Here is a 24,395-nt window from a genome sequence, read left to right as displayed (position 1 = left end):
TTAGATTGTTTAGATTTCATGTAGAAAGTACGTGATGGTATAAATAAGTTAATTATTTAATTATTATTTGAATACGTAACATGCTATTAATTTTTGTGCGTCATAATTTGACACGCAATGTTTTTCTAATTTAGCATCAATGTTTTATTGATTCAAAAAGCTCAAAAGGTCGCAGTTCGTGGGACTATTTTCGTACCAACTCTTAGCGCATTTCCAAAAATAATATCGTTTTGGATGTACTTATTAGATATTATATTATTTACCTAATCTGAACCGATTTTGATAAAAAATATGTTTGGTAGGTCATACTTACGAGGTGGTCCCATTTTAAGTTGGTGAAGATCTGATGAATATCTTCGGAGATGGAGAACAGAACTCCTCAATGGATAAGAGTAAATTGCTCGCAATCAATAATAGCTTAGTGAACCGTAGGTTTTTAACCATTTATAAATATACTGTTTACTAAGCTATTACACCGATCGCGAGCAATTTACTCTTATCCATTGGGGAGTTCTGTTCTCTATCCCCGAAAATATTCATCAGATCTACACCAATCTAAAAAGAGGACTACCTCTGAAGTGTGACCTACCAAACAAAAAAAAGATCAAAATCGATTCATATTTGGCGAAGTAACAAACATAGATAGGTACATACAAAAAAAACATATAACAGTCGAATAGAGAACCTGCTCCTTTTTGGAAGTCGGTTAAAAATGACTTATTATGTATAACATCGATCTTATTAAATAATTTATGTACCTACAAATCAATTAATAGAAAAATCAAAACGTACATGACGATGTTATATTTCCTATTTGCAATAAACGTAATCTAATAGTAATACAAGATTTTCCTCTACTCTGTTATCTATTCCCTGATTTATATATACATATATATAGAGGTTAGAAGCTACACATTATACTGTAGTTTGTGCTTAGAAGACACACATACAAGATGTCGCGTGGAGACTCTATGCGGATACTTAGAAAGTTTTTCGTGGACATATTTTTAATAGCTGTATGTAAGTACTAAGTACATACCTACTTAACATACTTATAGAAAAATCATAAGGGTGTACGAAACTGAGTTAATTTTTCTAAGCTATTCTAAATTTTAATACTCACCTACATAGATATACATGATGAATAAAAAGGCATCCGTTGAAATCTTAGTGGCGTCTAAGCTTAGTAAACTTTATATATATTTACTAGGAAGTATATAGTAAATCTACCTACTATGTAGTGCTAATTAGATTATTGACCCTTGATTTCTATTGAAAAAAACTTAGTACATAAGAGTAAATAAATAAAAAATATTTCTTTAAACAATTTTGAAAGAAGGACTTTTTATCTATTTGGAATCCTAACAAATAACAATAACTTAGTTGCACTATTTCTTACCTAGTGTATTAAATGGATTTAAAAAAATGTGGAACACAATAAATAAGAAAAGTTAGTGTTCATAAAAATATCAAAGACTCATCCATCGATTTAGGTACTTAGTTACTTACTAATCTTGATAAAAAATTAAGAACCATAAATGTTTATCAATTATGAAATTCGGAACATGATTTCCTATTTACGATTATACTACCATAAACAAAGATTTTACCTATCTTCTATCAATTTATATGACCCATAGTAATAAGTAGGTAGATAGTCTACTTAGGTATATAGCGAGGAATACAAAGTGATATCTTTAGTGAGTAGTTCATACGACGGACGACCAACATGTCGCACGAAGAATCGATTCGAGTGATTAAGAAGTTCTTCGTAGATATATTTTTAATATCGATATGTAAGTCAAATTGTACTCAATTATCCTTTATATATATCCACTGAAGTTAAATTACCTAATATTAATTAAGAAGGACCTATTTTTAAATGCACTTATTGAACGTGAGTTTAAAAATGAACTTAATAATAATAATTATGAGATTTTTTTTTCATTTAGGTTAAATTTTAAATACAAGATTTATCATTCAAGCATTTCATAAAATTAACTTACGACTTAAAAAAACTTGTAGAATTAATACTGTATGAATAAATATAAAAATCAACGTTCATCTATTTTTTAGCAAATTCGTAGAAGTAAAGAGAAAACAAATCGCACAGCCCAGCTTTACTTGACCGTTGAAAGTTACGAAAGCTCAAATATTAATTTGAAATATTAAATGTTGTTAAGTGTTAAAAATATATATATGTATTTAATTACCTGTTCTTTTAAAATCTAAAAAAAAGGAACTTTACCCTGATTAAATAAATATTTATTAGTTTTTCGTAATAATGGAATAAATAAATAAAATCGTAGTAAAAAATTAATAGATTATATTAATAATTAGGGTTATGTATATTTTTACAGTGGTATTATGCATATACGCGACAAACAGTCTTTGGGAGCCCTTCGAGAGGGGGTTCTTCTGTGGAGACGAGAGCCTCATGTTTCCATATAGAAACGATACGGTGACCACGCCGATGCTCAGGCTGTTCGGACTTGGCCTGCCTGTACTAGCAGTAAGTACTTTTTATTATGATGACACAGATCATATCGAAACGGAAAAAAAAGGAAAATTAGGTCAGAAATACCGGAGAAATCGATGTGAAAAAATACGCGCTGATTTGAGAATTTGTAAGTATTTATCAAACTACTTAATTCCAATTATTTATTTATTTCATGGCAACCATGCTGAAGTTATAAATATAATTGGAATCGATATTGTAATAAATAAAAACATGTAAACCGCAGACGAACGTCTCAGGGGGTGTACTTACATAATAGCAATAATATTATACATGTAATCCTCTACGGATACTTATTTAAATGCATTCTGCAATAATTTAATTATTATAATTGAAATCAATAATAATTTTATAGGTAGGTAAGTACTAAGTACTAAGTAAGCAGTAACATGATCATCACTATGGTCACGTTACTTGTCCGTGTAACTGGATAATTTCGTAATAATCTTTTAATTTTAAAATCAAGACTATATCTAACACTAGACTAGACGAGAATAGACTAATCAAGTCCAACCAATTACCATCTGAATTTTTTTTTTCTATTTTTAGTTTTTCCTCTGCGAGTGGGTGCTCCTACGCAAGGAAGTGGATGACCAGCGTATCCTCAGCATTTGTATACCAGCATGGCTGCGTGGCTTCTACTGCCCACTGGCTTCCTTCGCTTTCGGGACCTGCTTCATAGAACTTACTACCAACGTCGCCAAAAATGTCATCGGAAGACCTAGGCCGCATTTCTTTGATGTAAGTTGATTATACAGATTATAATCTTAGGTATGCAACTCTTCCACGAGGACAGAATGCTGTGAATACTCTGATACTTCACTGAAGATCAGCTTATCCTCCAATGAGGACTGGTGTATCCTTAGTATCTGCATACAAGCGTGGTTGCGTGGCTTCTACTGTATGCTGGCTTCCTTCACCTTCGGATCCTGATTCATCGAGCTCACCACTAACGTTATTTACCCACTTTTCAAATTTGATTTGATTTAAATGTTACAAAAATGGTATTAGAAGACCAAGGCCGCATTTCTCTGAATAAATGTCTTTAGCAGGATTTACTTGAGACCGTCTACGTCCAGGTACTAATTACTAAATACTACTTACTACACACACAGTGAGCCATCACCGAAAAAAAATATGTCTTCATTTAACTGAGTAAATTCTGATCCTAGCTTCTTGTACAATTTGAGTATAGGAGTAGCCGGTAGCACCAACTATAATTAATAATGATTGATCTAATATCAACCTACTCAATAAAAGAAAAATCCTCTTTACGAATTTTTTATCACCTCTGAATTTTGTTTCCAGCTATGCAAACCCTCAATAGACTGCAGCCTCCCTGAATGGCAGAAGCGGTACATCCAGCCCCACGAGTACACATGCACGGGCGAACAGACTGACAAGTTCACAGACATGCACATGTCTTTCCTTAGTGGGCACTCTGCTTGGTCCGCGTTCACCATGTTTTACTTGGCTGTAAGTTTAATAGCTAATTAAGTTTAATTAAGTCTGCTGTGGGTGGTACCTTGCACGAGTGTACCAGCTGTCGGCCAGCAGGGAGAAGTGGCGAATGCTCGCAAGGCGCATAACATCTGCCCTCAAAGACGTTTCTTCGTGATGTCCACGACCGTTCAGCCAGGAGTGTTACGACGAAGAAGAAGAAGTGGGATTCGTTCGACCAATTTTTAACAGAAAAACGCTTTCAGACGTTTGGACAGTTTGGAGTTTGGTGTGTCGATAATATTTTTTTCTTTTTTAAAAAAATATTACCTACTAGCCATGCTAATCATGACTAATATTCCCTTTTCCCCCCCATCTAAGCGTAAAGTTTGTGCTAAGAGTAGGTACGACAATAGTGCAACGGGTGGGGTTTGAACTGCCGACCTCTAGGAATTCAGTCCGCTCCTCAACCGTTGAGCTGTTGAGGCTCTGAGGTTGTCATCATCATCATCGTCAACCCTATCCGGCCTTCTTTTGAGGATGGGTCTTCTCTCAGAATGAGAAGTCCAGCACGCTGGCCAAGTGTGGCTTGGCAGAGATGGGATTCACAATTTATCACGTTCAATGAAAAAAAAATGCCGGTTTACATGGGAGAAACTCTGAGATTTGTAACATTCTAGATCTCTTTTTGGTATACTTACCTACTAGTTTTAAGTGTAGATAAAATGTTTGCGTAGTCTTTAGTCGTAGATTTTTTGCTTCTCCTCTCATTAGATTTACCATCAAACCGCAACCATATTAAAAATCAATTTTCTCAAATATTACAGCTGTACCTAGAAAAGAGAATGGTTTGGCGAGATACCCGCGTTCTTCGCCACGTGCTTCAGTTCGGCGCGGTGATGCTGAGCTGGTTCACCGCGCTCTCTCGGGTGACTGACTACAAGCATCACTGGAGCGACGTGCTGGCTGGATACTTCCTTGGGATGACCTTCGCTGTGCTCATAGTAAGTGACCACCTCTACTCCACGATCTTTTCTCCTGCCAATCATGACTAATACTCCCCTTTTCCGTCCAATTCATCGTAAAGCTTGTGCCAGGAGTAGGTACGACAATAGTGCAACAGGTGGGGTTTGAACCGCCGACCTTTTGGAATTCAATCCGCTCCTCAACCGTTGAGGAGGACTCTTTGTAATCACATTACTCATTTCTGAGAGTCGTGACCCCTTTCCATTAACCCTATAATGATAGGAGTTCTTTTGGGATAATAATGCGGTGGGTTCCCAGATCCTTCCATGTGCACATTGTGCTCTCCGAAGCATGGAGGAAACGAAAAGGCCAAATTTTCTCCGCCTCTCTCCTCTGCAATAATAACTTTCAAATTAATACCTAGATGTCGCTGCTCGAAATTAAATCACGATTATAAAGTTTTAAGCATGTAATAAACGCGTACTTAGTCTCGGGCATCAGGTAGTCCTTAATGTTTTCCTGTAGGTACTTTGATATTCAAAATATGTTTTTCTTTTTCAGTGGACTTGGGGCACGGATATTTTGGAGCCAAAGAGAAAGCACAAACCTTTACCGCAACACGAGTTGGCGTCGGTACAACACGGGCAAATGGCGGCACCGGCGTAGTTTTAGTTTTAATGTGATACACTCAAAGACAGAAAACGCTCATTGAGTGAAAAAACAGCTCACAACACTTTGTGATAACAGTAAAATATCCACATCGCGAAATTCTCAATAATATTCTCAGTTTTCGGTCTTTGAACGTAACTTCTACAATAAATACCTAATTAAATTGTAAGAATATAACTATATTAGTTATATTTAAACAGAAACCCTCCTTATTTACTTTTGTAGGTACTTTTACATACTTATACGCTAAGTAGATAGAGTTCGTAGATTTTTAAGTTTATTATTATTATGAAAATTTTGTGAACTTTCTTTGTGTGAATATGAGAAAACAGTTCGTTAAAATAATAATTTGATCTTGAACATGTTAGTCCGAAAAGAAATAAAAATCTTTAAAACAATTCTAACTACGCGAACGCACGGAATAACTGGACGTGTCTGCAAGTTATGATAGAGCAAATACATAAAGTTGTAAATTTGCTTTAGTACACATAAACTAAGGTACAAATTATTGTGTAGATAATATAATAAAATCTTATAAAGACTATTATCAATAAATGTTGTTCGATAAATATATTATTTAATATGTACAACTTTTGTAAATAAAATATATAATTGATAAATCATATTATAAAGTCAAGTAACTTGTTTTTTTTTTAATAACTTTTCCTAAAACAATATACTTTAAAAGTATGTGGTACCTATCTAAAAAGACACACAAATAAAACAGTGATTTCATCCAAGGCAATGTGGCCACTCGCTTCGCTCGCGCGTTTATTGAGTCGGATAAAGCCATGGGTATTACATAACATGTTCTATCATACGTTTGTCTGTCTGTTTGCTACGCTCTACCACTCTTAAATCCTCTTCCCACCATCCTGAGTTTTCTTTTTAAAAAGTTGACGACAACGATGTATTTCTAATTTCCTTTTGTTAGATGTTACAATATTGCTAGTAAGTAACTACCAGGAGTATAACATAATCATTTTGTGAATAATGCACCTAGGAAAGGTAAAGTTTTAAAACTATCAAAAGAATATACTTTAAACTCTATTGAGAAACGACTATCCACAAAATATTCCTATCGCAATTTAAAACTTCTATAATTACAAAAACCACTTGTGTTTGTGTTTTATTATAATTACCGGTATTGAAATCCACAATAAAAAACCGGCCAAGTGCGAGTCGGACTCGCGCACCGAGGGTTCCGTACTCGGGTATTTTTTTCGACATTTTGCACTATAAATCAGAAACTATTATGCATAAAAATACGAGTAAATAAAAATCTGTTAAGAATATACAGGTAAAGCCCTTTCATAATATGATACCCCACTTGGTATAGTTATCTTACTTTTAAAATTTAAACACATTTTGACAGATGGACGGACGGACAGACGGACACCGACAGGTAGACAGACAGACAGACAGATAGATGGATTCGCCATTATAAATCATAAACGGAAGCATGACTCCCGTTGATGTCTTTTATATCAAAGCTTTTCCGGTCGCTACAAAGTTACTGGGCAAACAATATTTTTCAAACTTTTGCAAATAACGCTGAATTGTCAGATTTGTACTCGTTGGTAATAAATCTACCACTTGGTTCAAAAGGATGTTGCGACATATGAAAACCAGCCGAAAATTCGTTCCATATAAATTAAGAATAATTAATTATTTAAAAGTAAAAACAATTATTGTTAGTGGTCTAGCTATGACGTCTAGCTAGACCACTTACAATAATTGTTTTAGCCTCCTGTTATCTATAATTTTTCGGAATGATGTGCATGTTTTCTTAAAGAAGATATTAAGTTAGTCATGGTTAATTTTCCCCTTACCCCTCCAACTAAGCGTAAAGCGTTGTGCTAGGAGTGGGTGCGTCGGGTGACATTGGAACCGCCGACCTTTCGGATTTCAGTCCGCTCCTTAACCGTTGAGCTATTGAGGCTGTTTACACACCTAAATATCACTCGGTTTATAGGTGAAGGAGAATATCGGGTGGATTAAGGAAACCTTCAGTTTTCCGTAATGTTTTCAATGTCAAATCTATGACTGCTATCTTTGGGACGGATTTTATCATTAAAAGTTTTAGTGGTAAACGAGCAAACGAACTTTGTTTGTAGTTGAAACAAGATATTTTGCGAACTATGCAAAGAACTCTTGAACCCAGGCTGCATCGTAGGTACGTGGTAGGTACCTATATGATACAATCACCTGTATTGCCGACCAGAGATGACTTTGTATTTATCACCATCTTTAAAATATCAATCTTATTGCTTGGGTATACGGTTTAAATTAGTGTTAATCGATTCGTAAAAGGCTATATTAGTAGAGTTTACTTTCTCCAACAGGCGATTTGGTTCGGAATGCCCGATGTACTGCCCGCGCCGCTTCTTCGCTACCTTCGTGGTCATAGATTAGTTAACTATTATCAGTCTGGTGGGTATTAGTCTTAGTTATAAAATGTTAAATCTTTATATAACCTCAGAAATTAAAATGGTTAATATGCGAAAATGGTTAATATGGTCAATGGTTTGCGAATATCGTTCTTTTTGTTTTGTCCAATAATAATATCGTACCTAATAAAATGGTTAATTATTCTGACGATTCAAAAACACTTGTAAAAAAAAGTCTTATCTTACCTACCTTCAATGTAGGTACTTTCCGGTCAAACTAATGCTGGATGTTAAAATACTAAATATTTAGCCGGTATTCTTCGAAACTTCTGATTTTGAAAATTCTTTCACCATTTGAAAGGTAGGTACCTAGGTAAATTATTCCAGATGACATAAAGCTATATGTCAAATTCCACATCCATAATTGGAAATTATCACCAAGGAATCTCATCAAAAAGCAAATTGGTACAAGGTTATCTTCATCAGTTCACTTATCAATATCAATCATTAGTATTTAGATTGTTATCTAAAATCTGTTCGATATTCGATAACAATTGATGAACTACTGAATCCATCATAATAATAACAATCAGTAGATACATGTCTAATGATAATAATCAAGTTTACATCTACTGTTAAAATAAAGTATGTACTTATATAATACTTACTAAGTAGATAAATATAATTAAATTAAGTATTATTGTTTTATAACTAGAACTGAGAACATTTTGAGCGCCTGTTTTTTTTAATTTAGCAGGGTTAGTATAAGATTTTATGTCTTGTCAACGTTGATAGAATTCGAGATGAAGTCAGAGTAAAATAGAACTCTAATGCTACTTGATATAAAATCACGTATTCAGTAGGAACCAACGATTTTTATTTCGCAAGATTCCCCAAGAAGCACTGGTTGAAGATGTGTGGACGCTTTAAATCAAGGTCGACTTCTAGCAGTGTTGGATGTGAAATCTCATACAACTTACTGTTATCTTAACTCACTTATCCGTAGATAGGTATTCTACAAAATATGTACTTGTAGTTTTTCTTTCTCTATCAAGAGCAAGAGCCATTGCCCAACACTTGGCAGTGTGGTATTAAAACTCTTCTATAACTTTCAAATGTACCTACCCTGCTATTTAGTGACATCAGTGCACTTAGAGTATGAAATTAGGTACCTAACTAAGAATAACAACTAGGTGCAACTCTATCTTTGAGGGTTATACAAAGACTTGGAGATAAAAACAAATAAAATTCAAGTCTCACAGAGACCACCTATGCTCACGTATTGAAAGTAACTTAGCTACACATAAAAGGTTCTTTCATCTTTGCCATAGCCAGACCGGCCGTAAACAATCGCGGGCAGTCCACGGCCGGCCCCCGCGAACGCTGCGCGTTCTATCGCGACATGATAAATGACCTAAACAACTGTCAAACCAAGTCATAGACAAGATTCGTTCTTTTTAAGTGTTTTCCTATGTACCGTTGCGTTTCTTTGAGGTTTCTTTTATTCCGTTAGTGCTGTGTTGTGCGATTACATTGGTGTACACGTAATGTATTTAGATTTACAGTAAAAGGTACCGCGTAAGCAGATTTTAATGATGGCAATCTCATGGTGGTGGTATGAGTCGAAAAGGTTATTTAACAATGATAGACGGAATGATGCTGTTATTTTTTTGTTTCCTTTTTTATCCGCCTAACAATTACAAAGGCTGATAATAATATTATGTACTTAGGATAAATAGGTACATACTTGAAGTCAATTTACCTTTCAGCACCTGAAAACACCTGTTTAATAAAACATTTAGCTACTAGGGTTCCCGAAACATAAGGATTAAGGATACTTTTTCAGTAGATCACGGGTAACTTTAGAATGACGGTTCAGTGGAAATTTAACGGCTTAAAATTATTAAAAATTGTTCACTGGCAAAAACTTAAATACAAATACAATTTTATTAATATGTCAAATAGGATTTTAAAGCACGTGAGGGGTTTTCACGAATGAATGGCATGTTTTTTTTAATTAGAAAATAATATTTTAAAAGAACATGTTTCAATGGTTTTGGGTTATTTTATTCCTTTATAATTCCATTTTTGAAATCCAGTTTGATATTTACTTAGGCTTTTTGGGCAAAATTAAACTTTTAAACGAATACAGACACTTTTTCTCATACTGTTCAACAAAATAGGACCATAGAAAAGTCATGGGAAAAATTATATATTTCTAATAATAGTTGATATAATTAGGATTAATCATTATCAGGATATTAACATTACGTAGGTAGGTATCTTCATAGGAAGACAATTTTCCGTTTTTGGCTGTTCCTACACCTGCTTACTATGGGTAGGTAGGTACCTATTTTATGCCTTGCGACTTCAAGTTCTATACCTTTTAATTCAATTAATGTATGACCCGCATCGCACAAAAAACCCTTATCAATTTACATGAAAATATATGTAAGAGACAAAAGCGAGGATAAAAATAAATGTAACCTTAGACATGCGTAGACTTTACAAATTAAATAAACATTTGTATAAATATATTGTTGAAGAAAAACCTGTTTTGAGTGTTCAGTCTCTCACGTAGAATAAGAAGTACCTAAATAATAAATATGTATATGTACATATATTTAGGTACTTGTTTCTAATAGAGCAAACCACCTATCCGCTATCGGCAGACGATAGCGTTCTGGTTTATGCTGCGTAGGAAGGAACCGATTAGGGGTAGGACTAGGTATGCTTAGGGGTTATGGGTTTAATTAAAACTATATCCCTTCCAAGTTAACCCGCTACTATTAATTATATTGCATTATTACTGATAACCACCAGGTGAGATCCCAGTCACTAACTGATTTGTCATTAATTAAATGTTGTAATAAAATTAAATACTTCGTAGACGTACCTAGTAGAATTATAGACCCTCAATAACTCAGTCGTCATGAATTGACAGGTTCAAATCCAATTTTCTTTAAAATGGTTCAACAAAATGAATTATAGGTAAAGGTAGGAGAATGAATGGTGGACTAGTATCCAACACAAAAAATTAAGCCACCTAGATTTAACGTAATTATAATCTAATTAGAGTCGGTTTCAAATACCGTTACCATCTGAATTAAATCAAAGAGTAATAAGAACGCGACAAGATTTTTTGCGAATGACAAAAAATGTCACGACTGAATAGGCTGTACAAGCTTTGATCTTTGCGAAACTGGATAAATTGAATACATCTCACAAGAAATATTAATCTATGGTTCTTCCAAAATGGGAAGACGTATTTAGGACTTAATAGTTACCTACTTATAAATTCCTTAAGACAGAATTTGGCAGATTGGCAGACTTCACACAACTTTGAGAAAATTATGGGGAACTCTCAGGCATGCAGGTTTCTTCACGATGTTTTCCTTCACCGTTATAGCAAGTGATATCTAACACACATAGCTCCGAAAAATTAGAGTCTAGATCCCGCCCTCTGTCTGGCCGACGTATTAACTTGATTATCACCTCTTACATTTAAATAAAACAGTTTAATCTAAACTGCCCGGTTTGCCTTCGCCAATAATGTGGGCAAACGACATGCCGACTTCGACGCAAATACAGCCTTTGAATGAGATCACATGTGAATGAATGATAACTGCAACAAGTGTTAAAAAGTCATTTTTAAAATTTTCTGAGAATGTATTTGTCAATTAGTCTCGATAGCTCAACGGTTGAGGAGCGGACTGAATTCCGAAAGGTCGGCGGTTCAAACTCTACCCGTTTCATTATTGTCGTACCCACTCCTGGCAATTGTAAGGGAAAGAGGAGTATTAGTCATGATTAGCATGGCTAATATACTTAAAAAAAAATATGTAAAAATCTATACTTATCATTAAAAATTCACACATAATCTATATCTGATAAAGAAGGTCTGTGTTAAGATGGTAGATTGATATTTTCATGTTGTAAGTATTTTAATAAATTGAAAAGTCATTAGTGGGGTTTTTTGTAAAACCAACACTGTTCTACGATCATGAAGACTTCTTCTAGAAGGAGTTTCACTTTCAATGCACACCTGCTTTGAAATATGCGATTGAGTAATGCCTTATACTACAGGTAAAAGTGGTTCTAAAGTTCACAGCACCCACTCACCACCGACGCTCTACCATCTACACCCAAATACACCCATATACATAACACATTATACCTACACCCATTGACCAATACTGCCCAAAACAATCACCTACGGTAAGTGAGAATTTCATTATTAACATCTCAAGGTTCGCTCGGTTAAGAATGGATCGATTTCGAAAAACGTTGCTGTTAAAATGATAGAGACAGATCGTAGGATTAGATAAATTGCAGGAGCTACTATTAGTCCCACCTGTAACGGCGATTCGTGAACAAGATATTTCCTTTGTTAGAATTGATCCTTAGGAGTTAGGACCCAGTGAAAGATTTAAGAAGTGGATTTTTGATGTGAATTGGAGGGGAAGAGCAAGTTTGGTAATTTTTGAATTAGTCGAGATGCTGAATTCATTTATGGAATTACATTGGCACCATTCAGAAGCAAAAATCAGTAAAATTAATGTTTATATAAATAGCGAGCAAATGAGCAAGTGAGTCACCGCCCACGAATATTTGCAGCCCCAGAGGAACTGCCATTGCGTTGATCTGCCCCTTGTATAACCCTATTACTGAACCTCCGCTATCTGTCTGTCTGTCCGTCGTTTATCCAATAAGTATAAGAATACTACTTACTAGGTATCCTTTGTGCGCGAGTCCTACTCGCACTTGACCTGTTTAACATCGTATTGTGTCCGCAAGATAATTCTTTTTTATTAATATTCAAAATCCACATATGTAAACTAAATACATGCAGATCATTAACTGTTTGTTGACTGTGGTAAGTATCTTTAGTATATTTGTATAAGGAATATTTGGAATTTAACATTTGCTTGCTACATTTTTTTCGCGGTAGCTTCTAAGAATGAAAAGTTCACCTCACAGCTTCACAAAAACGCAATCTTAAAAATATTTTTTATTTTTGTATTGTACCTACGTTATGGACACACATATGTCAAAGTTTTGTAACATAAGATACGTTTAAACTGCGAAACTGTCATAAAAATGCACATAAAGTTGCCAAATAACTTAAGAGCACTAAAGAATTTATTAACAAAACTGATGTGCAACTGAATTGAATTTTTATAGTCAATTTTTCGATAAAATTTAGGTTCCATTGTGCTTTCAGTAAATGATAATAATTAATTAGGTAATCTGATAAACAGGTTAGTTAGGAAAAATAGGCAAGGTAAGAAAAGTTATAAAGTCTTTGGTAAACATAAATGATGGTAATAAATGTTTAATAATCCCATGTAAGTAAATAATTATTTATTTAAAATTAAAGACAATAACTGTGCAGTCATCTCATAATACCTACCTACTAATAATAATATAAATAAAACATGAAAAAGAAATAAAAATAATAAAATAAATGTCTGTTTTTTAAATTGACTTTTTTCTATTCATCATTTTGTCACATTTTTTCAATTTACTTATATAAAATTCGACGTAATCTATACGTACATAGTAAGTATACCTACAACTGAAAACTTGAACATATTGAGAACTAGAGCATAGTTTTTTTTTAAATCCCGTAGGAACTCTTCAATTTTCCGGGATAAAAAGTATCCTATGTCCTTCCCCATCATGTATCCCATCATTAAAATCGGTTCAGTGGATGGGCCGTGAAAACGTAGCAGGCAGACAAACAGACAGAAAGACAGACAGACACACTTTCGCATTTATAATATTAGTATGGAAGTATTGATATGATTCAGAATTTAGGCAGGTCATTTCTAAATGTTCAAGCTATTCATAACTACCTAGCTATTTCCATCCAATATGGAATTTAGAAACGTTTTGCATAACATGCTAGAAACAAACGTATTTTAGAATTAACATTTCAATTTAGTTTTATATAAGTTATTTGCTAATGTGAAATGTCTATATTCCAAAGAATGATGTCACTTCTAAATATTTTAGAAGAGTTTATAGCTTTTGTCTGGGCGACCGTTTTCTCGTTTAACTTGTAACTGGTGCCGTCGTTGGATCCATTTTATATAATACTAGCTGATGCCCGCAGCTTCGCCCGCGTGGATTGGTCAGATCCCCTGCAGCATCAGGATTGAAGAGCTGGACTCCAAATTTTTTATGAAACAATGTCGCGAAGTTCCTCTATCGATTAAAAAAGAAATGACGCAAATCGGTTCAGAAATCTCGGAGATTTCGGTGTACATAGGTAGAAAAACACAACTCCCTTTTTGAAAGTCGGTTAATAAAGTAGCCTATGTTACTCCCTGGTCAATTCTCTACTTGTCTGTGAAAACCCCGTCAAAATCGGTCCAGCCGTTCCGGAGATTAGCCTTTTCAAACAGACAGACAGACAGACAGACAGACAGACAAAAATTTTAAAAACGTGTGATTCAGTGTTGGTATCGTTCAAATAACCATATGAGCTTAATATGAGGTAGTTATTTCGAAATTACAGACAGACACTCCAATTTTATTTATTAGTATAGATTATACTTATCTATTCTGGTGTGATTTAACGGAAAATACGATATATCACACCAATAAAGGTGATATTTGTCTTTGTCACACTGAGCTTATAAGGCGAAAACCTACTGTAGTCTATAGGTACTCAGGAGAATAGCTTTTTGGTGTGCACTGACTCACTTCTCTGTTAGAAGTAGAAATAACTAGGGATGGTAAGTGGCTTTGCTTGGCGTAACTAAATGTTTTTTATTCCATATCCATTGAGAATTTCGAAAAATCTGTGCCTATTCCTTGCCTAAAAGACGTCGCCATCCTATTTGGGAGATTGGGCTTCGATCCCGGACACCTCTAACTTTTCGAAGTTTTAAGCAATTAAATATCGCGAAGAAAAACACCGTGAGGAAAACTGTATACCTGAGAATTCTCCATAATGTTCCCAAAGGTGTGTGAAGGCCTGCCTTGGCCTGCGTGACAGACTCTAAGCTACCCTATGGCCTAAATCCTTCTCATTACGAGAGGAGACCTGTGCTTAGTAGGCTGGCGATTAGATGATGATGATAATGATAATGAATAATGATAGGTACCACATTATATCGTGTAAAGAGATTCAAATGCAGCCACTTTGTAGCTTCCGATTTGTCAATCGCGGTGGTCAATCTATTTTCCTCCATGAGAAACATCATCATGATCAACCCATTTCCGCCCCACTACTGAGTACGGGTCTCCTCTCAGAATGAGAAACATACCTTCCATCAATTAAGAATCAAGATTAAATGAAATAGCCGAGCTAGGCCTAATCGATTCGCTCACGTATTTCTAACAAGCGAACACTAGCCTAGGAATGCTAGCTAACAGCTATAAATTGACTATTGAAATGTGAGCTTTCTAACATTTTATTGGCATAGAAACTGTCCTGTGGATTTATCACTCGTTTAGGCAATAAATAAAGTAAATGAGCCGCCACTTCGATTTCACTATGCTAAATGCAATAACAATTTGCAAAAACTTTACATTAATTATTAATTAATTGATTAGCGCATTAATTTAAATCTGAATTAATTAAAGAAGATATTTATTGATATTAATTACCTATGTGTTACATAAAGTTATCACGTCTTTATCAAATTAAATGATTGCCATTCACAATTCCGATCGATCATCGAACATCGGAAAAGTCGATGTTACACAATTTTTACAATAGTATTAAGCAAATAATATAAATAATAGTAGTAAGTAAAAATTACTACACATTGCAGGTATCACAGAAAAAAAAAGAAACCCTTGTAGGATCACTTCGTTCGCGTTGTCTGTCTGTCTGTATATCTGTCAAGTACTTCCCGTTGACCTAAAATCTCCTAAAATCATGTTTGGCGAGTACTTAGTAACGCCTTATAGCATAAGTAGGTATAAATAAAGTGAAAAATTTAAAAACAGTAAATTTTTGATTAAGTAGGTGGTACTACACAAAAAAACTACTAAAAGTGTAAAAAAAAAAAAAACAAAAAGTGTTATTTCTTGTACGATGGTAAGGAACTCGACTTGCACTTAACCAGTGTTTGTATAGAAAATCTATCAAAACTCAAAATGTCAAAAATTATCAGCCCAAAATTACTTGGCGATCCACCCTCAATCCCTCAATTTACAAACACTTTTTAAAAAATTTCTTACTTCTTACTTACCTACTTAAGTAATTTACAAAAGGCAATAGAACCAGATGGGTACTGTTTAATGATTTGCCCGTGGCGAATATAATTTCACATACAATACATTCTGATTCCACGCTATGTTCTAAGCGCTGTTTATTAGCAAATTAATGCTTACCAGCCGCGTACCGTTGCTTGGGGCTTTACTACTTCTAAGTTAAAGACTTCAGCGGTTACTTAAACTTAACTTCTTTACTATCATGCGGAAGAAGTCATCATCACTGCTGACAAGGCTGCGCTTAAGTATCCTGAACATGTTTGCGATTAAGATGGACTCTCTAATTGAATGCTTGGATACATTGTTTAAGTATTGGTTAGGCCACATTTTGATGAAAACCGCATTAAAATCCGTTGTGTATTTTCAAAGATTTAAGCGTACAGAGGGACAAATGGCGGAAAGCGACTTCATTTTCACTATTTAGAGATATGGAGTTTACATCGCTTGTTCTTCTTCTACTATTCTCTGGGTTGGTTTCCGTCTTCCTTCCCGCCGAAGTCTTCACTCCAGCTCGCTCCAGAAGCCGAGTAGACAGCCCAGGTTGCCGAGGGCTTCATGGAGTGAGTTTGGAGTTTTCAAATGGCGCTCTCGTTGTTTTGCTACACCCACGCACTCTGGGAGCACATGCGTCGGTGTTTTATCGGCCTTCATGCAAGCCTTGCATAGAGGACTGTCGGTGACACCTATAACGACCAGGTGTTTGTTTAGTGGGCTATGTCCTACAACCTTCCTAAGTTAACCTCTGTCCAGGCGGAATAGTTTGTTAGTTTGTCGTCGGTCAATGTTAGATCGCTTATGTTTTGCACCACGCGATGCACCAGCCCAGCGTATTGGAGCGTGCCGCGCGATGTAATGATAGGCTGCGTTCATACGCTGCATGCGTTACTCCTTGTTATTTATAAATCTCTCGCATTCTTCCGCTAAACGGTTCTCTTTATGAACGTGATCTCGGAAAAACGATACAACTATCTAAACACTAGAGTTCGAAGTTTAAAGTTATGTGATCTGCATTCTATTGATTAGCTAGCTAGTATGAAATAGCTGCCCCGCTACATATTATTTCAATCGGTTGAATCACCCCAAATATTATGTTGTTGATAATTATATACGGAACCCTCATAGAGCGAAATCGGCTCGCACTTGAACAGTTTCTTTGATTGTTTTCTCATGTAAACTTGTAGGTACACATCCAAGCCAAAAGCGAATTAGGAACGCAGAACTCTGACCTCTGAATATAATATTAGACCGCTTGCTATCTCATCGACGTACTAATAACATAATATACATAACTACATCGTTAAAATAAAACATAGTATAATCTAACAACGTTTCTACCAGGTTTCTATACTGCAGTCATAACTTCAGAAGTGTTGTACGATATATTTTAGGTACAAGGCACTGAGTTGACTGACCAGTGACCACTACGTCATTCATTCCTCCTTCATGGTAAAACCAGGGGTTCCCGTGGATCAATAAACTTGCCACCCTACTTGCCATAAACATTAATTTACTTAAGCCACAGTAACGTACTGAACGTACTAACAAAGTCGAAATATTATATAGGTACCTACTAGATGATGCCTGCATGAATTTAGAATTCAAAATATCCTGTGATAAAAAGTAGTTTATTTTTATTTCCATCTCCAAGATGCCAAGCTATCTCTATCAAGTAGTTACGAGTAGATGATTAAGTTTCTTAATCCCGTGGGATCTCTTTGATTTTACGGGATAAAAAGTAGTCTATGTTACTCTTTTCGTCTTTAACTTTTTTTAACTATCAAAATAATAAATGTTTAGCAAGTCTGCTTTTGACACAGCAAAAACCACAGGTTTACATGGTGTGTCGTTCCGTCTACTTATCAATAGGGTATGATAGTGATTCCATAAAATAATATACATTATTTATAGAAACACTAGGTAATATTGCGTGAGATTAAGTTAAATTTAATTCAAAAAACTATATCCATCAAAATGAGCTAATGCAACTCCCTGCAAAAAATCACATGGATCCGTTGGTCTTGCTGCGTGAGATTATACGACAAATACGTGAAAAATGGTATGCCATGCCGTAGCAATTGATTTTTCCTGGGATAAAAATTAGCCTATCAGTCATTCCCCAGATTTTTAATTATATCCATACCAAATTGTCCGTTGACCGGTTGCACCGTTGCGACCTGATTGAAGGACAAATCAACGAACAAACACATTTTCGTATAAATACGAAATAACCTTAGTGGTTTTTCGCTGTGTCAATAGCAGACTTGCTAAACATTCCCTATTTTGATAATTAAAAAAAAAAAAAATTATGACCTAGTAGGTAGTGATACTAGGTTCTCGTAGGTACTGTAACTTCTTCATAACAACGAATCTTGGACAAGGTGACTAAATTCAATTTACAGAAATCGATCCATCATTTTGAAATGAACGCTGATAGCAAAAACTGGACGTTCATAAAACAAGATTATTAATGTTATAAACGAAAACTTACGCAACCGAAAATCCATGCAGGAAAGTTTGCAAAGTTATTACCAAGTCATATTTTATATTATCTTATTTAGTGCACTCCAATCATTTAGAACAAGATGAAGATACACAACAAGAACATCCATACAATATGGTAGGTAAGTTCCTAAATGTCCAGAAAATCAAAGGGCTCCCACGGGATTTTTCAAAAAAACTAATTCCATTTGGACGAAGTCGAGCGCATCCATCTAAATATTTAGTAGAAAAATATATGCTACGGTTTATCCCGGAAAATCAAAGGGGGAACCCTTATCCCCTAGGGATAAAAAAAATATCTAAGTAAATTAATTCACAGATTTTTCAAAATTCTCAAAATAATAGTTTTAAATAAAGGTTTAAAGACGTGAATATTATGCTTTTTTAACTTTTTAATAAGTTAATATGATACTAACTGCATTGTTTCGTTTCATAACAGGTGTCTTTATTCGGTTAGACAAAAAAAATTGCAGCATACTTAAGTTTATCTAATACGGATACAGGATATAAAATATGTAATAATGCAAATGAACAACCTACGAGTGGCAAGATTTTAACAGTTTTATTTTAATTTAACGTCCTCTAGGTCGCGAACGAACTATAGACTTTTAGCGTAATAGCGTAATAGAATAGAATAGAATAAAATAGAATAGATTTTTATTCAAAAAACTTTTACAAGTGCTTTTGAATCGTCAAATAATTTACCACTGGTTCGGTAATGATCTATTCCGAGGTACCTATCTAAAGTAAATTAAGTACTTAATAAAGGTAGCTTATTTTGGCATGCCTGTAATTACAGCTTTTTAACCCCCGACCCAAAAAGAGGGGTGTTATAAGTTTGACGTGTGTATCTGTGTATCTGTGTATCTGTGTTTCTGTGTATCTGTGTTTCTGTGTATCTGTGTATCTGTCTGTGGCATCGTAGCGCCTAAACGAATGAACCGATTTTAATTTACTTTTTTTTGTTTGAAAGGTGGCTTGATCGAGAGTGTTCTTAGCTATAATCCAAAAAAATTGGTTCAGCCGTTTAAAAGTTATCAGCTATTTTCTAGTTTTCTTGTAGAAAAGAAGGTTAGATAACCCTTAGGTTCATAATATTCAAGTGTCAATTGACAAAATGTCAAGCTGTCAAGATGGACGTTGCCTAGATATACATAATTATTTATTTAAAAATGATTTGTCGGGGGTGTTGAAAATTTTCAATTTACACTTGTTTCACAAAGTTATTCCTGACGTGAAAAGTTCCTATAACTTTTAGACATGTGAGGCTCAGAATTTTGTTTAGATTAAGGATCTATTCACGATATGGACTAAAGTTAGACAGATGGAAGTAAGATCGTAAATAAAATTTATGTATCTCCTAGACCAAGAGTTTCAACGGTTAGTTAGGTAACTCGACAAAGCCCGGCCGGTGCGTGTGCAGCCTTAGGTTTCAACCTCTTTTACTGTTTGTTCTTCCGCAAACATTTACATAACGTTCTTTTTATCTAGCACAAGGCTTAATGCATAACATCCTTTTCTCGATTTTAACCACTTTAAGAAGGATTAATTCTGAAATTGTTCCAGTAAAACATGAAAATATAAGTACAGAAAAAATATTTTAGTGAAAACGTGCTAGGTACCAACGATTGCATGATATCTACTTATCTATACTTACCTACTATAATTATAAAGAAAGGTATTTTTTTGTATACGTAGCAGGTGATGTCTGGAACTTAATGATCGATTCTGAAAAAATGTTCACTGATACATATAAATAGACTATCCCCAAATAGGCAATAAATTATATTACGCGGACAAAGTCGCGGGGTAAAGTTAGTCTTTTATGGAAAACTATTCTTTCGACTTAGATAAGACTGATGGGTGATAGTAATTTTACAACCTATTTTCCACGACTGCCTCTATAACATTATTTACTACATAATACCTACTATTACAACATAATAATTTGTTAAATAAGTTCAAACGAATCTTGTGCATGACTAAACGTAGGTACTTTAATTCCAGAATCAATAAAAAATCTGACAATGTGCAAGTGAAATAAGTGACCAATAAGTGAAAGACGTGGAGTGAAAGTGAAGTGTATTCTAATTATGACGTGACCAAACAGACCAAGCCATGTATCGGCCGAATTTCTACGAGAGTACGTGCTTCAGGTGTAACGAGATCGTGTACCAAGTGGACCGGGTTGGTCCACTCAAGGACTTCACTTTTTTTCATAGTGGATGCTTCAAATGTGCTGTTTGTGGAACTAAATTGACTTTGAAGGTGAGTTTTTCATTAATTAAAGAATAAACGTAAACGTAAGTATAATAATTTCGAGTATTCAGGTAGGTAATATAATTAATAACTAGCAGATTTTTAAAAACCCCGTAGGAACTCTTTAATTTTCCGGCATAAAAAGTAGCCTATGTGTTAATCCAGGGTATAAATGTCCATTATTTTCTGCCAAATCCGTCCAGTAGTTTTTGCGTGAAAGAGTGACAAACATCCATACATACATACAAAATTTCGCGTTTATAATATTAGTGTGATGTATTCGTTATTTTATTTCTGGTATTAGATTAGTATCAACTTGTCAAGCAATAAGCAATTGTTTTCGCGAATAAGTACCTAAGAAGCTCCTGTAAACGTATCGTTATTCGTTACCAATTTTCCATACCTACCACAGAATAACAAGAAAAAACAATAGTAAAAAACGTTAACGATAAGGTAGGTGCCGCAAGGTCGCCAAAATGTCAACAGCCATTTGAAATGTCGCGAAACACGTATCAAGGTTGATAACACAATGATAATATGGCTCTACATTATTACCTGCTATAGCTGAAATTTAACAATTCGTAATTTAAAAAAAAAAACACGAATGCTCTGCCGGACAAAAAGAAAAAAAAACTAATTTGAAAATTGTGCCATAATATAAGCTACAGCCACCATATTGTTTTTTTTTTTTTCAAATAAAATTTATGATCAATGTCACTCGGGATGATGTAGGCCTTAGAATCCCTACAATGTAGGGATTTTAACGATATCACGTACATTCAATTCTGTTCAGGTAGGTATTCAAAGGTTATGGTGGGAAAAGAAACTCACATATATCTACATTCACCCTGAAAACTTTACACTCCTTTTTTCTGGCAATCGTGTTAGGTCTCATTCCCTCTCAAAAAGTGCGATTTTTATTGAAATGTTTACCTAGGTATAGGTAGCACGTGTCTTGGAAATGGAATGTCTCAGGCGAACTTTTTAATTTTCTGTGTCTCTGTCTTACCTATCCTATATGTAGGTACATCGATGCCTATATCTTTCTCCAGGATGTGAACTTTTATTTCTGTAAACAATTTGATCAAGATTACTAAAATAGCGGGTGTAGCGTGAAAAAGGTAAAAGACATACCTACCTACCTACTAGTAATTGGCATGTGTATTGTGTAGCATTGAATCAATAGCAAAAAAAATATTAGAGACCCCTCCCAGTTTTTTGGATATAACATCCGTCATATTCATTTTGTATTATAAAATGTAAATAAGAACCGTGATAATAAATCGGTTGACATTTCATTCAGCAAAATTGGCTCGGTTATTTAGTTCTTTGGTAGAACATACGTAATACAATCAGATACATACTGCTAAAATTATAAACGTTCCTTTCGGCTTTAATCGGCCGTAGTTGGTAAAAATAGCGTTAAAAGGTGTAGGTAGCCCACCACTACCAGTCTAATCTTATTATCTATATTATCGTTATACCTATTGTGGCTCTAGAAAACCATAATTACAATTTTCCGAACATAATATCGTTTACAAAAGCTGCTGAGCCTTCACAAAATGAGTAATCCAAGGTAAATAAATGTGAGTACCTAATGATATTGTTACAGATCAGATGTTCATAGTAGGTATGAGTCATGAGTTATTAACCTTCCTTACTCGTTGCATTGAATAATAATAATTGTAACTGTATGTTACATATTGTTTTGGAGGTCATATTGCATTCGGTTATACTTTCTATATGAAGTCAGCTAGAAACAAGGCCTAAGTTTTCACTTTATCGCAACTTTTTATCATGTAAAATTCAAATTACCTAACAAATTTTATAAAAATGTTGAGGTTGAAGTTATTTTAAAGTCCAATACATATTCGTATAAAATAATTTATCTCTACTTACTAGGAAATCTTTTAAACGCGACAGCGTGCCTGCTTTGCTTGTCCATCTATCTCTCTACTAGGTAGGAACTAGACTTGCAACGAATTGTATATTCGGCAGTATACCGAATACCGAATATTCGGCGAGGCCCCTGACCGAATAGCCGAATATTAGGCAAAAGTATTCGGCTGGATTTTTTTATTAAATTGGATTAAATTATGTACCTGTTTTATGTACCAATGACTACTTAATAAATGATTATAAAAGAAATGAGAACCTTACCCTTCTAAATTTTGATTACAACCATTTTTCCAATCCAGAAGATGATTATGTACCTGTGTTATGCACCAATGACTACTTAAATGATTATAACAGAAATGAAAATATAAATATATACGTAATCAATCGATTTTAATTTTTCAACAAAATATATTATTTAAGTATTCGGTATTCGGCCGAATAATATGTAGATATTCGGTATCCGGCCGAATAGGCCGAATACCGAATAGTAACCGAATATTCGTTGCAAGTCTAGTAGGAACCTTTTCACAGTCACCGATTTTGACGTTGCATTCTGAGATGATTCTGGGAAGGTCATAAAATCTTTAGGCTAGTTTTGTCTCGGAAAATCAAAGAAATCTTTCGAAATTTGTAAAAAACCTAAATCCACACAACTGAAGTTGAGGCGTCGCGCGTCGTCTATTTGCTAGAGAGAAAAGTGGCATCACGAATATAGTTTACTTTTTATGCCGAAAAATCAAAGAGTCACCATGGTTATCTTTGAAAATCGTTTTTCTGGACTTATCTAGAAAAACTTGAGGGTAAATGTAGATGTAAAATAATCTTCTACCCAAGAGTAGTTGTATAAAATATCTGCCATAAATAGCATTTGCGTGCCTATTTAGTTTTTGCTGCCACAATAATTCTTAGTATTTGATTTAAATCAATGGTATAGGTTCAATGGCCACTCCTTCAAAATTAAGGTCTCTACCCAACCACAAAAATTTTAATTGAATATCAATATCCGAATTGAATTGTCCGTAATAACGAAGCATGTGATTACTACCATGCTATGGGCCATCATTTCATTACTCTTTTGTTCAATTAACCAGTGTAAGTTGACCTCCTTTCTCCCCACATAAAATTAAAATTACAATGTAAACAAACCCATCTATTTACAAGTAACACAGTTATACATGCAAGTAACAGCTGATGCCCGCGACTTCGTCCGCGTGGATTTAGTTTTTTAAAATCCCGTGGGAAGTAATAGGTAGAATACTACTCTACGCTCGCGAAAATAGAATCCTAAGCGTAGCGAGGAATTGATTCAAAGACACGAGACGCTAATTTTATAACTGTGTGAAATACACAACTTTTCATCCCACTACAGCGAGGTGCACGAAAAACAATTCAAATAAGTAATACAATTCAAATAAAAAAGTTTGTTTTTCGGGTGCGTTCTGAATTCAAATTTAAAATCAGTATACATAATTTAATAGAAAAGTTCAGATGACTTTTCCACGCAGATTTCGATCGACAAAGAA

At 34.6% G+C, this 24,395-nt stretch overlaps 2 protein-coding genes across 6 annotated transcripts in view; both read left to right on the top strand.

The window, feature by feature from the left end:
* Positions 1 to 894: 894 nt before the first annotated feature.
* Positions 895 to 5,889, top strand: LOC123876013 (putative phosphatidate phosphatase). Of its 2 annotated transcripts, none has more exons than XM_045922153.1 (7): positions 895 to 1,020; positions 2,361 to 2,512; positions 3,068 to 3,259; positions 3,827 to 3,994; positions 4,786 to 4,962; positions 5,486 to 5,606; positions 5,734 to 5,889. In XM_045922153.1, the coding sequence occupies exons 1-6, from the start codon at positions 954 to 956 to the stop codon at positions 5,588 to 5,590; spliced, it is 861 nt and encodes a 286-aa protein (XP_045778109.1). In that variant the 5' UTR covers positions 895 to 953; the 3' UTR covers positions 5,591 to 5,606; positions 5,734 to 5,889. The 2 variants fall into 2 exon arrangements, with proteins under 2 accessions (XP_045778109.1, XP_045778110.1); XM_045922154.1 differs by lacking the exon at positions 895 to 1,020 and adding an exon at positions 1,652 to 1,796.
* A 3,454-nt stretch (positions 5,890 to 9,343) lies between these two features.
* LOC123875644 (hillarin) overlaps positions 9,344 to 24,395 on the top strand; it is a 67,465-nt gene continuing 52,413 nt past the window's right edge. The window contains exons 1-2 of one of the 4 annotated variants that reach the window (XM_045921590.1): positions 9,344 to 9,527; positions 20,722 to 20,982. In XM_045921590.1, coding sequence (XP_045777546.1) covers positions 20,833 to 20,982 — 150 coding nt within the window. In that variant the 5' untranslated portion in view covers positions 9,344 to 9,527; positions 20,722 to 20,832. Of the gene's footprint in view, positions 9,614 to 20,721; positions 20,983 to 24,395 lie in introns of all 4 variants that reach the window. The other 3 variants (XM_045921592.1, XM_045921589.1, XM_045921591.1) reach the window with 3 other exon arrangements.

This window comes from Maniola jurtina, chromosome 20, assembly GCF_905333055.1.
Source record: "Maniola jurtina chromosome 20, ilManJurt1.1, whole genome shotgun sequence".
NCBI classification, from domain to species: domain Eukaryota; kingdom Metazoa; phylum Arthropoda; class Insecta; order Lepidoptera; family Nymphalidae; genus Maniola; species Maniola jurtina.
The sequence above is the reverse complement of the archived record's forward strand: the minus strand, read 5'-3'. Positions and strand labels throughout refer to the sequence as shown.